The sequence below is a fragment of the Cynoglossus semilaevis genome, chromosome 13, assembly GCF_000523025.1.
Source record: "Cynoglossus semilaevis isolate Cse_v1.0 chromosome 13, Cse_v1.0, whole genome shotgun sequence".
NCBI lineage: Eukaryota > Metazoa > Chordata > Actinopteri > Pleuronectiformes > Cynoglossidae > Cynoglossus > Cynoglossus semilaevis.
The window spans coordinates 20334819-20348308 of NC_024319.1; the positions used below are offsets into that span (position 1 = coordinate 20334819).

At 41.5% G+C, this 13490-nt stretch overlaps 1 protein-coding gene across 2 annotated transcripts in view; it reads left to right on the top strand.

The window, feature by feature from the left end:
- Nucleotides 1–245: 245 nt before the first annotated feature.
- cspg5a (chondroitin sulfate proteoglycan 5a) overlaps nucleotides 246–13490 on the top strand; it is a 45456-nt gene continuing 32211 nt past the window's right edge. Inside the window, exons 1-4 of one of the 2 annotated variants that reach the window (XM_017038030.2) lie at nucleotides 246–467; nucleotides 1065–1369; nucleotides 1713–1760; nucleotides 4037–6025. In XM_017038030.2, the coding sequence (XP_016893519.1) occupies nucleotides 5917–6025 (109 nt within the window). In that variant the 5' untranslated portion in view covers nucleotides 246–467; nucleotides 1065–1369; nucleotides 1713–1760; nucleotides 4037–5916. Of the gene's footprint in view, nucleotides 468–1064; nucleotides 1370–1712; nucleotides 1761–3853; nucleotides 6026–13490 lie in introns of those variants that run through there. The other variant, XM_008324161.3, reaches the window with a different exon arrangement.

Here is a 13490-nt window from a genome sequence, read left to right on the forward strand (position 1 = left end):
CTTATGGGTCTGAATCTGAATTTTTAACGGCTTTCTAAGTGTTGACTGCTGATGCATACATAGTGACAGGCTGTCATGTCAGATTCTCCTCTCCCGGTATGGAGTCTGATGAGTCAGAGTGAAGTGCGTTTACAAAAACAATTTATTAATTTTGTTTGACTTTTTTAACACACATAAACCAGTGGTGAATCAAGATTCTTTTCACAATGTTATTAATGTTATTAGTCTCGTCCTTACGATGTCCTTCCAAACCTACAGATTTGAAATCTCGGCCGGGCAGAGACAGAGACCGGAGCTCCTGCCCAGCATCTTTCCAGAAAGCCTGGCAGAGGGAAGGACAATGGAGCCAGACCAAGTCCTTCAGCCACCAGCTGAGCCAGTCTGTGCTGTCGCTGGTATGATGGTGTATCTCCTCTCAGTCGAGTCAGATCAATAATGCTTGACCTATTTGGGATACCAGAAAAGAGGTCAGTGTTTATGGACTCTTATTTTAGACAACAACCCCAAGACTTTTTTCATTAAAAATTACAGGGATTCCTTGATTTACTGAGGTAACAGATCACTGGACATTCAGATCTTCTACCTCAATTTTACTGTTTTTTAATTTGTTCAGAACATGTCGCACAGCGCACATGTCCGTAAGTTCATCCAAAAGCAATTAAATGGGTATGGAAACATTTGGAAATTGAAATTGAATTGAAGAAACTGTGCCAGTATGTCAATAAGAAGCTCCATGGTGAGATTAAAAATAAATGGAAAAGCCTAAAGAGACTTTTTTGATTCGTTTCTCTATTGCAAGAACAAGAACCCCAAAGGTGATGAGGGAGGGAGGTATATGTAATTATTACATACATTATGTTATAATTATGGAAACCTGACAGAGTGAACTTGTGGACTGTAACGTATGACTGACAAAGAACATTTTTCTACCTGTGCTTATGCATTTACTACATTGTTGGATTTGTGATGTGTATTTAAGGAAATTAAAATTGATCAGTAATTTAAAGTAGGGAAAAATGTATAAATATTGTCTCATTAGCAAACATTTCATGACTTCCCTACAGTCTCTTTACGAACGTCCCCGGGTGCTGCAGGGTCAATGGCAAAACAAGGCTCAACAAACTGAAGAATTTCCCAGTGGCCAAAAGTAAATGTAATTGTTTTTGTATAAATCCCACTGTGTACTCAGATACTCACACAGTACTTTTTGTTTTTTTTCCCAACAGAGCCTCAACTAGGTCACCAGGGGGACGATATTGATTTTCCTCACGACACAGGCAGGGGGCAGAACACGCAGCAACACTGCCGGGGATGTCCTCTGACTTCAAATGTCTTCGGGTCACACCAGGTTCCACAAGAACGAGCTCAGGTACTGACCTCAGGGTTGAATCTTCTGAGGTTGGAGATGAGACGATGTTAGATCAAATAAATACAGGCTGTTACCTCTGCTTCATTCGTATCAGCTAATATATAAACCTGTATTGAAAAGACCATATAATAAAAAGATCAATCATGAGGAATCATTAAAACATAAGATCAATATCTTGAAATAAAACAGCATCTAATTTTCTAATGTGCAGCAAACATTATTCAAAGCCACATCCTGATCTTTTGTTGGAGAGTAAAAGTAATGTGTATAAATGTAGGTCATGAAATAACCTCAGGTCTGTTGTAAGGCTCTCACCTGCTCCACTGTGTGCTCTTTGTTCCAGGAAGCTCCTCCTGTTGGTGTGACGGTGAACAACACTCGTTTTAGCCTGGTGAGTAATTGGGTTTCCAGATCAACGCTCACAGAGAAAATGAGAGAAAATGAAACATGAAGTGGCAAACTGTCGCCTTTTATTTTCACATCTCAGCGTAGGGCCAGAGAAAACACTCAGGGCTGCATCGTTTCCTTTGTCGAGATCCGAATCATGTTTACATCAGGCAGTGACCTTGGTGTATCTTTAGGAATGACAAATAATTATAAAGATTTGTTAATATAGACTGATTAAATTTGACAACATTAGGTGCTGAATAATGTGCAAAATTTCAAAATGTTTCTAACTCTAGAGGTTAAACAGTTCACCTTAACGTCTACCGTAAGATGTGTCAGATGTGGATTAGGTCGACATGAGCAAGAAATCTGCTCAGTTTCCCTGTGACATTACCTACAGCCCTGGGAGGTTTCCTCCATATTCAGGTGTTTTTTTCCTGACCTGAAAGGAGACTCATAAACTCCACGGTGATGTTGATGTTGATATAAAGTCCGAGATGATGAAGTTAATATCACTGCTGATGTTGACGGAGAGGCCCAGAGGAGTTCAATTGTGAGTTTCTTTGTTTCCTCAGTTATGAGGAAGGCTTTCATACTGGAATATGAAGGAAAAACAATTTCCAGCAGATTTTATATCTTCAGGTGTTTTTTATTTTAGCTGGAAATAGAATAGGTGTCATGGACACCATAGCTCATTGTTTCCCAAAGACTGGGTTGCGACCCTCATGTGGGTCGCAAGACTTTTTTGGGGGAGTCTTCTCGCATCATGTTTCCCAGGAGTTTACGAATAATGTCTATTGACTTGGGTCGCAAAGGTTTAGTTCTTATCTCTGAAAATGTCTTCATTTGATTCTACAGTTCTTACCTCTGAAAATGTCTTCATTTGATTCTACCTATTCATTTAGCCACAGCTACAACAACAACAACAACAACAACAACAACAACAACAACAGTAACAATGTGACTCAACATAAGCTACAGTTGCACTAAAAGAGAAAAAAGGTCATTTAGATTAGAGTAGTTAGTTTACATTTCTACATCATATAACAATACATGAACATGTGCATTTCTCAGTCTCTAATTCAAAAGTCTATCGAGGAAATCGGAGATTTAAGCTCATGAAGACGTAGGAATTTTTGGTTCTTTGCTGCCTCTTGTGGTCGGTTTGTGCTACTAATAAAGAGATAAATCTGAGTAAATAATTACAAACCTGGAAGAGAAAAATAAAAACTCATTGAATTTATCTCAGTGAGAAATAAGTGGAATAAATTTTTAGTGTCTTGATGTAAAATAATTTGCTAATAATTTTGCTAATAATTTTATAAGACAAACTTACACAGAAATAATATTGAATTCCTAATGTAGAGGTGTCTTAAGATACAGCGGACCACAGCAGGTGTAGAGTTAGTTTGTTGTTCTTATACCGTGACCTACATCTCCAGCCATGGCGAACATCAACACCTCAGGCTGCGGCACAACAGAACGAACAGCCAGTTTGCTGGACAACACGTGGCTGATGTTTGGGCGCCTGTTGTGCACTCCGCCTGTTTGTCCGGCGGACACCTGTCTCATCCAGTTCTAACAGGTCTTCAAACCCGTCACGTCGTGTTTTCTTCACGGGCATCTTTGTCTGAGCTCTGTGAACCAGAGTGAATACGGGCGGCTGTGGCCTGGAACATGGCTGTTTTTTTATAATCACTCTAATATATTGGTAAAGCTTTTTTCTGCTGCATGTGTTTTGACATTAAAAGTATTTTAGTTTTGACCTGAGGTCCAAAAAGCCTCATTACAGATTGTAATTGTTCTTTTGAATATTTTATACATCACGTTATTGATCCCAGGGGACGGCAGCTTCTAATATTCCCCACAGTTTAGTGCTCATGTTTTAAATCCCTCCCCCAGCCACCCCTCAGTATTTCACTATTAATCCTCCAAGTGAAATTACTCTCTGCATTTAGTCCATCTGTGAAACACTCCAGTGATTAACACCAGAAACAGAGCGGCACATGCACAGGCCTGGGCAGTGTGGCAGTGGCACACAGTCCTGCTGTACGGCAGGGATTTGAACCTGCAGGTTTCTCCTCACCAGGGTCACAGGATGTCCAGAGCCTTTAAGGAATACAAAATCACTTTGGTTTTTGAACGTTTTTCCATCCAAAAACTTTTTCGCTACAGCTTTTCATGCGTCACGCATGTAAACATTTTTGTGTGTTTCTAACAGCACATGCACACATAAATAACCTCTCTCTCTCTCTCCCTCTCTCTCCCCCTCTCACACAGGGATCTCCTGTTGCCCGGTGCCTTTCTCTCCTCCTTTATACTTTTATCCTGTGTGTGGAAGAATGCCCGTATGACCCCCACCACCATCATTACCCCCGAGGCCCTGGGGCATTCATCACTGTGGATCCCCTCATTTACCCTTCCCCTCCCCACCTTTTACCCAGAAACCCAATTACCTCCTCCTCCTCATCCTCCCCCCTTTTGTTTTTTTCTCCCCTGTATCACAGCCTTAAACAAAGCTGCTGGCTTGTTTTGACGGCGTCAGATGCCACACACACACAGATTATTATCAGTTTCAAAACATAATCTCAGAAGGCTCCCCTCGTGGAGAGAGGCCCCCCGCAGGACGTTTATCTCCCTCATAAAAATAATGACCGGAATACAGAAGAAGTGGCCACAGTGGGAGCAGAGCCCAGTGAGACTCCACACTTTCAGATGAATAGTGAAGGACAGAGAGCTTTGGGAAAGGGGGAGGAAAAGAGGGAGGAAAGTGACGTAAAAGAGGAGGGGGCTGCACGGTGAAAGAAGTGGCAGAAGTGTCGGGAAGTGGGGGAAGAAGAGGAAGAAAAAGAGGCTCGGGGGTTACAGATGGTAGAAAACAGAAGAGTGTGATGCTAACTGATGGTTAACACGTGGAGACGAAGGCTGAGGATCAGCTGGGAAAAAAAAATAAGAATGTGGAAGTGCGAAAGGAAAAAAATAACAGGTGCCAAGAGGACAAAGAGTTTACCGTATAAAATATTCCCAGAGTGGAAGAAAACTAAGAACACCGAAACGGAGTGTTGAGGGAGAAGTTGTGGAAAGTTTGAGAAAGGGAAGGAAGGAGGGGAGTAAGAGAAGAGAAGAGAGGGGAGGACATGCATCTGTTAGTGTTTTCAAAAAGAGGCAGAGAATGGAGGAGAGGTTTATTTATTTTTTGGGAGAATCTAGAAGGAGGTGAAGACGCTGTCTTTTACTCGTGCAGGAAATAAAACGAAGCTTTAAGGAGTTATCAGAGGGACTGTTATTTTCCCGTTCCAACTTTGGAATACAAGGAGAGAGGGAAGGGTTTTAGGTTGATGTCATGGAGTGTGGAGATGAATTTATAATAAGGAAAGAAGAACCAATAAACAAGGAACGGTTTGGAAGACAGGGAAGAGGAAATGAATGGCAAAAAAGAGGAGGAAACTGGGAAGGCAGGAGTTTGAAAGTAAACTCTGGAATTTCAGGAGGAGGAAAAAAGACGTAAAAAGGGTTTTCGACAATGATGGAGAGAGGAGGAGGAAAAGGCGGAGATGTCTTGGGAACATAAGAAAGGGTTGGGAAGAGGAGGAGGAAAGATGGAGTTGGCACCGACACCCCTTACCCTCCCTCCCTCCCTCTCTCTCTCTCTCTCTCCTACTCTACTCTCCTCCTCCTTTCTTTTCAGATGATGAGCAGGAGAAATCCGCTGAGCGCACTGCACTCCACGCTGTGCGTCCACGTCCTTCTCCAGCCACGAAGTGCCCAAACGCACCGCACCTTTCCGCGTCCGAACTAAACCGAACCGAACCAGGTCGGTGCGTAAAACTCCCCCTCCGCCCCCCCAGCCTCTTGTCTTGTCTGCACCACCATCATCACTCCCACCTCCTCCACGCGGACCATTTCTGACCGCCGCTGTGTGGAGATGGAGCCGTGAATCCTCCCTCTGGACCAGACCGGACTGGACTTGACTGAGCGCGTGAACCACAAGGAGACAGCGGGAGGCGGCTATGGAGGAGCAGCTGAGGGAGGCTGGAGTCTAGATCACACATCAAATCAACGGGACACGAATAAGGGACACCGATCGATCCACCTTTTTCTTCAAACTTGATCGTTGCTTTTTTTCACCGTATCATCTGAATCTGATCGCCGCTGGAAGGATGCGGAGGACGGAGGCGAGCGTTTGCTCTGGATGCTGGAGACCATCGCTGCTGCTGCTGCCGCTGCTGCTGCTCATGTCCTGCGTCCTGGCTCAGCACCTGGTCCAGGGTAAGACCACCACCACAGCGTCCATCTGCACCGTGCACTTTTGTCACACACGGCTCTTATTTGATTTGATCACTTATTCGTGTCTCCCGGCTGCAGATACAGCAGCAGCATGTCCTCTCTCTGTGGACACACACGCACACACACACAGCGGAGCCAGAAAGGAGGTCAGTGAGCCTCGGATTGTAGGTTAGGAAGCACTTAACACTCAACTGGTATTAATAGTCTGGTTATTCCCAACACCTTTTTATTCCGTGGTCGCCGGTTTGAACGTGTGTTTATGTGTGTATTGGAGCAGATATTCCATTAAAGGAATGTCCACATTCCTGTAGTCTTTGTCGTTAAGGTGTATATAAATGTGCAGGGTAGAACATGGCACAGATTAAACCATATTGTTGAATTGTGAATTCAGTGAATCCCTATAAGGATGTTGCATATAATGTGTTATACAGTATGAGGGAAAGAAATTAGGTCACGATAAAGACAATAAAGGCCAGGTGAGGACGTTACTGACACACCAGGAGGAGGTAACAATGGGGTCAGCAGACAATAAAACCCACTGGAGTACAGGACGTCAGGTCCTGTCACACACACCTGCACTGAATTCACGTACACGATGCCATATGTGGGTTTAAATGTGAATGTACACATTAGCATCCACAGAGGTGCAGAACACTGCATGACAGTTGAGACATGTCCCTGGAGGAACGTTACCACCAGTGTCCTCAAAACACAATTATATTCTAACTAAATTAATACATAAGGGGGAGGTAACAACGAGGTCAGTGACAACAAAGAAAACACTGTTAGACATCACCATTCCAGGAGTCCTAATCAGTTTATTTATATACGATGTAATCAGACATAGTAATGGATTATAAAGAGTGTTATGGTGTCACTCTGTCTCTACAGATGAGGAATAATCTGCAGACCCTATTAAAGTCATCGCATGGCACGATGTGAACAAGATAATATTAGTGTACGTGAGAGTTTTCCAGTGTCCCGGCAGGAATGTCGCACATGATGATTTTTAGGATCCAAAAAAAAAAATTAACTAGATCAGAGTCACATCAGAGACAATGGGAGTCTTTCAGTGGAAGGGATTTAGACGGTGATAAAAATAAAAAAAAAAAAAACATTGACGACATGATGATGTCTTTTACAAGTACAAACAAATGTAGGAATGTTATAGTGCCACCAAGGGGTGGTAATAATAATGGAGTGTTGACAATACAATATACTGTTGTTGTATGTGTTGTGGTTTAGCAGGAATAATCAGGAGAATTGTATTTAAGTGTATTTAAATATCTGCAAAGAGGCAACCGTGGAGACTGGATCGATGCAGACGTTGTCAAAAACATTTGTTTTTTTATGCAAATGTAAAAAAGACCAATTACCACTGCACCAGCTAAACAAACAAGTGCAAAACCCGAATCAAAACAGAACGATTTCATGGACTTTGAGAGTGGAATGTTGTTGGAGTCTGACCGAATGGTCTGAGTGTTTGTGAAACCTCTGACCTGCACAACTGGAAAAAAAAAAGAATCTCAGAAAAGTGTCCACAAATACACACAGAGGTCAGGGGAGGGTGGCAGGATTGTTATGTGAATTTGTTATGGTTCACCAACATTGGGCTGAAGGGGGCAGTATGAGGGGCATTACTTGTTCTGATGGGGATGTCAGGAGAAGATGTCACGTGATGTCAAAAGCAGAGGGTGGGTTTGTTTGTGTTGTGGTGTAGAAGAACACAGGTAACGTTGCTGTAATGTCACGGCCTACTGTTTTTTGTGATTTTTGTGATTTTTATGTGCATCCATCTTGACCTGTTTCCACCAGGATAACATGCTGTAGCTTCACAAACCTCAAACATGACAATGAGCTCATTGTACTTGATCGGCCTCTCCAGTCATGTGATTCTAAAATAAACCAGCATCAGCTCAGATATCGGTAGCAACTATCCTAATCTCCTCACTGGAGAGTAAAATCTACATCATTAAGTCGTCGCAGACACTGACATGTCATCTTCAGGAGACGACGACTGCAGCGGCTCACTGAGCAAAATCAGACGGTGCGAGGTGCTGCAAAGGAATGTCACCAAAGAGAAATATCGCGGCTCTCAGACGCTGACTCTGCCCAGGCAGTGTTGGACACACAGGATCCCTGGAGGCGCACAGGCACCGCAGCCACACAAAGACGAGGATTAGGGCTGATGGAGCCGATGAATAATTCATGAAGGGACATTCTGATACACAGAAAGAGAGGGAGAGGGTAAAAAGGGGGGAGTAAACACTAAAACCGACACCCCTCCTTTTTTTTCTGCCTCTCAGATTCATGGTGAATGGCAGACTACATTACCATCAAATTAATAATGCACAAGCCCACGCTAGATTGAACCAGTCTGGTGTCATATTTAAAAGAAATGTGGCTGTATATTTCTATACAAAAGGTGAAAAAAAAATTTATTATTATTTTTTAGTCATCAGTATCTAATATTTTCATTTTTTATGTAAAAGAAGGTATCTTCTGCAATTTTTGTTTCTCTAAGATTTCCTGGCATGAATCCTGCTGTCCCCCACAGGGGGTCCTTGGGTTACAGCGTCCTTGACTTACAGCGTTTTGTGATTTTGTCACCGTCTCCCATACGTTTATTAGGAACGTCTTGTTCTACCATTCTGACGTATGGCGTTAAAACTCGCATAGGAACTAGTTAGCAAGCTTGGCAGTTGTCACACTATTTTGCGGTATTTGGTTGCCCTTTATTTTGGCTTCCAGGTGTAATTTAGGCTCGCAGGAGCATAACTCTGACTTAAGTTGAGGACCCGCTGTAGTTTCTCTAAGATAAGGCCTTAATATGTTGACATACCACAGCTAATTTAACCAGCTGGTTCTTTTCTGCGGAGCTGAGACACGAGGAGTCAGGTTGTACTCACAGGCAGGTCAGTAGATAAGCTACTTCTGTAAACTCTCCTTTAGCCACAAATCTAAGTCCTAACTGTCAGAGATCCTGAATTGTTCCAACGCTCTCAGACTTTATGTCCATAAGTTTACAGCTGGGACACTATCTGGACTGGCAGTTTAAACGAGTGTAGATCATATCCAAGGGAAAGGACGTACGTGAGGAAGTTCATCTGCACAGACACCACGGAAACTGTTCTCTGTTGTTGGTAAAGAAACAACTAGATATTGTTTGATTTTTTTTTTAGAGAGTGCTGGAATGCAAGTATAAAACCCATTTTTCAAGTCAGACCTGCTGTGGTCTGCTATCAAGAAAAATGCTTTACTACACAAAACTTTCCCACACAGATTTTGTAGTATCACACAGAGTAGTAGAGTGAATCCAGTGTGTTTAAACAAGTACAAGGTGGTAGGTGTAATGTCTGACATTTTTATGAACACGACACCATTTTGTTCCCAATCCTATGTTTGCTTCTTCTAACCCTCGCCACAGGCCACAACTGAATTTATTTTTATAAATATTGATACTTTGTGTGATTGCCTCATAAGCGTAATCAATACCTAATCAATACCTGGTGAGATCGATATATCGATATCACATAATCGCTATTGCATATTGTACCTTTATTGCTAATCAGTGTGGTTTACTACAGGCTTTGTTGTTCCACTGACAGCACAGCTGGCTTCTACATCCTTTATAAAAACTGATCCATTTTATGAGCCAACATTTTGCCTAGAATTAAATAAAGATCCATTGTCTAAAAAATCTTACAAATTCGGGTTGCCAGATCTGGTTGAGAATTTTCCAAAACATCCTTGAGCAATCAGCAGCTCCTCCTGCCACTGGCTTTATCAGTGAAGTGAGGCGGCAGTTTGTGGAAAAAGCTCAGATGGCCGAGGCCAGCTGCTACGAGCTGATGAAAATCCATCTCAGTCTTCTGCTGCTCTGCCTCCTTTTCCTCCTGTGGCCATTTCCACTCCTGTGTGTTGATAACAGACGATGTGAAGCTGCTTTTCTCCCTCCTCTCCCCTCCCCCAGCACCGATTAACCTGACTAGGTTGTTGATGGAGGAATGATTTTTTTGTCTTTACCGTGACACTAACTCCAGCTTCTCCTCTTCCTCCTCATTCCATCTTTTCACCCTCCGACTTGTTAACACATAACAGTGAAGACTGATCTCTGATGTCCAGAAGCTCAGGCTTCAGGTCAGATCTTGTCCCATTGCTACGTTGCTTTTAAAATTCTAATCACCGAGCAGGAAAAGGAACAAGTAACAACATTCTGAACAATGGCTTTGCACCCGTTCCCCTCTCTCATCTTCTCTCTTTCCATCGCCATGGAAACCACACACAGCCGATGACAGCAGCTGCAGAACAGTGTGTTCACTTTGCCGCCATAATGTGTTCACGCTTTCGATTTAATTAAGGATCAAAATGTTGGTCAGAATTCGGTGCATGCTCACATTCCGAGCCAAGTGCAGTGGCTTAGTGCCCATTAGCTGAGCGTGTGTGCGTGCATGCGAGTCCCTGTGTGTGTGTTCAAAGATGTGCCTCGGTTCATGTAGTTACAGATTAAAGTTGAGCGAATGCCTCTGAGGTCAAAATCCAGGGGTTTGAAACACAGTCTTAGATATATGAATATATAGAAGATATATGAAGAAGCATTGTGAATCGACAGTGAAATGGTTTTAACCAATTTTTAAATGTATTACTTCAGCGAATGCATTTTTTTTAAATTGACAACCTAGTTTACATGTATCAAACAAATTTGGCCCACAAAAATCGTTTTGTGTGGCCCGTGGGAACTCAAAAAGCATTTCCCTGGTCATAATGTCCATGCTGCTGAATTTATTAACCTGATAAATGTAAAGGTTTTTATTATTACACAGCAATGTACAAGAATTGGAACGTCAATAAATACAACTCAATTACAGAAACATTTAGTAATTCGTTATAAAGTAGTTACATTTACCGTAATTTCCAGACTATTGAGCGCACCTGAATATAAGACGCACCTACTAAATTTAAAAAGAAAAACAAATTGTGCATATATAGGACACACTTCTTTATAGTGTCCACATTGTAACATGGGATATTTACACAGAAAGATGTTAAAAATTTTGTAAGTTAATATTGAAAAAAAAAAAGAAAAATCATTTGACTTCTCAGGGAAAATTCCTTGATAAACAAACTTTGTAATTCTAGTTCTAAATATTAAATTATACTTCTTTTTAACATCAGCATCCACACCACTGGAACATTGCCTGATTGTTATTTCTCAGGTACGACATAAAATTATTTGTGTAAATTACAACCTTGTTGACAGGAAGATATAAAATACATTTTTAGTGCTTACTTCAGCTTGATTCTGGGATATTTCATGCCTATTGTAATTTTCCAGGGACTCACCTCTAATCTGTTGACTAATCCATCATACTTGTTGCCATGGTGACTACATGACACCGTGTTGGGTATGTGATTTCCAGATGTTGCATGAGCAGACGTCAGCATCTTGTCAACCGTCTCAGTGACAGATGGAAGACGTGTTTTTGTGGCCTCGTCTGTTTGCGATCAGCTGTTACCTCACAGATCATCTCCGCACGAGACTGTGATACCGTCAGAGTACTTTTATATTTATTTTTGATTCATTGTTGTTTCATTTGGTTTGGGAGAATTATCTGTGATCAGCGGTCGCATTAGCAGAGTTATTAGAAGAGTCACGTGTTTGTGTCAGGAGGAAAGACAGCCATCTTGTCTTATTAGTTTGTTGAATTAAGAAATTTCAGAGTTACAGTGTGATAAGCAACACACACATGGAAAAAACGTTGTTTTTCACTAACCTGTTACTAGTTATCCTACTTAAAATAAAAATTAGCAGATCTGAGAATTCTTCTCTTTTTGCCTTAATCAGTGTCTAACCTTGTTTATGTTGAACCATTTAATTATGATTTTTTTTTTACATTTTGTGTACGTAAAAATAACAACAATTTATTCCACTACTGACCTTAGATTGAATCAATTAATTCTATAAGTGTATTTAAACAATTGTTCTTTGAATAACTTTCTTGAGGAAAAATATTAAATTATCCTATAAATGTCGATACATGTCGATGCTAATTAACACAATTATTGTGGTTAAAAAAAGATTCAAAAGAAGGAATGTTTTCTGTGGTGTACTTGGGTGATTACCTTTGAACATATAGTTTTCTTGCAGCTGAAGTCTCCTCCGTCTCTCCTGTTTTGACTGAAAAGCTTAACTTCTCTGTGGAACCTAAAGATTTTGCCTAACAAGATTATTCCTCGCAGCCTTAAACTGCCATCAGTGGCAGTTTCTCATCCACATGAATCTGTTTGTTGGGAAACTAAATGATCCTAATCTCATTTGTTACATCCTCCCACCTGGGTCTGCCTCCAGGCTGGCATTAGCATACGTAGGTGGCCACAGTTCTGACCCATCCTGCTGCTGATGCTGCCGCTGCTGCCGCTGCCGCCTGTCTCTGATGGATCTGTGTTTATGTTTTATTCTCATCTGAGATGCAAACGCCCCCTCTGAGGTTTTTAAAAGTTGACTTTGGCCAGTAAAATAATGCCGGTGATTGGTCTTCACCAGGTTTAGGTTGGTTGGTTTTATGGGTGTAGGGAGAGCTGTTGCATAAAGTAAACAATTTACGATGCGTTTACTAAACCTGCACAGATATTCTCCAGTGTGTGGTTAATCAAGTCCTGTCTCTTCCTGTCCTGTCTTGTCCTGTCTCGTCCTGTTTGTCTCATCCTGTTTGTCTCGTCCTGTTTGTCTCGTCCTGTTTCGTCCTGTCCTGTCTCGGCTCATCCTGTCTTGTCCTGTCCTTTCTTTTCTTCCTTCAACACAGATCTTTTTGCTAATGCGATATATCCTGTGTAACTTTACTTTATTTGAACTATCTTTTGGTTATTTTTCCACAATTTCTAACTTGCAGCTATCCCTGTATAGCTGTCTCTGCTATAGTTTGACAAATGTTGAACAGCTTTGTAGAATTTCCACTTTGCAGAATTTGCCTTTGTTTTTGCAACCATCATTCATTTTTGATGTGATCTCTATTTTTTTTGTCTGTGTATTTACTTAGCTTAGCTATATATTTTCCTTTATTTTAAGTAAGCTTAAGGCTTTTGCTAAAGTCTGGTTAACATCTCTTAATCTGGTCTTTTTTAACCTGACTATCTTAATGTATTTCTGAGCTACTTTATTTATTTATTAACCATGTTCAGCTATTTCCTATCTAAATTCTTAGCAGTTGTTCATTGTAAAATGAATATTATATTATTTTCCTATTTTTGTGGCTTATTATCACATTCAAACGTCCTGTCCATTCTGTGACTGTGTTGCCTTTGCAGTCGAACCTCCTCCTTCTGTCCACGTCTGTCTCTCTGCCTTTGTGTTTCTGTCCCGCGTCTCTGTCCTCGCCCGGCCCCAGGTGCTCGTGGCTGCAGCTTTGCCTCTCTTGGCGATACATTAATATCGGCGTGACGTTTTAAA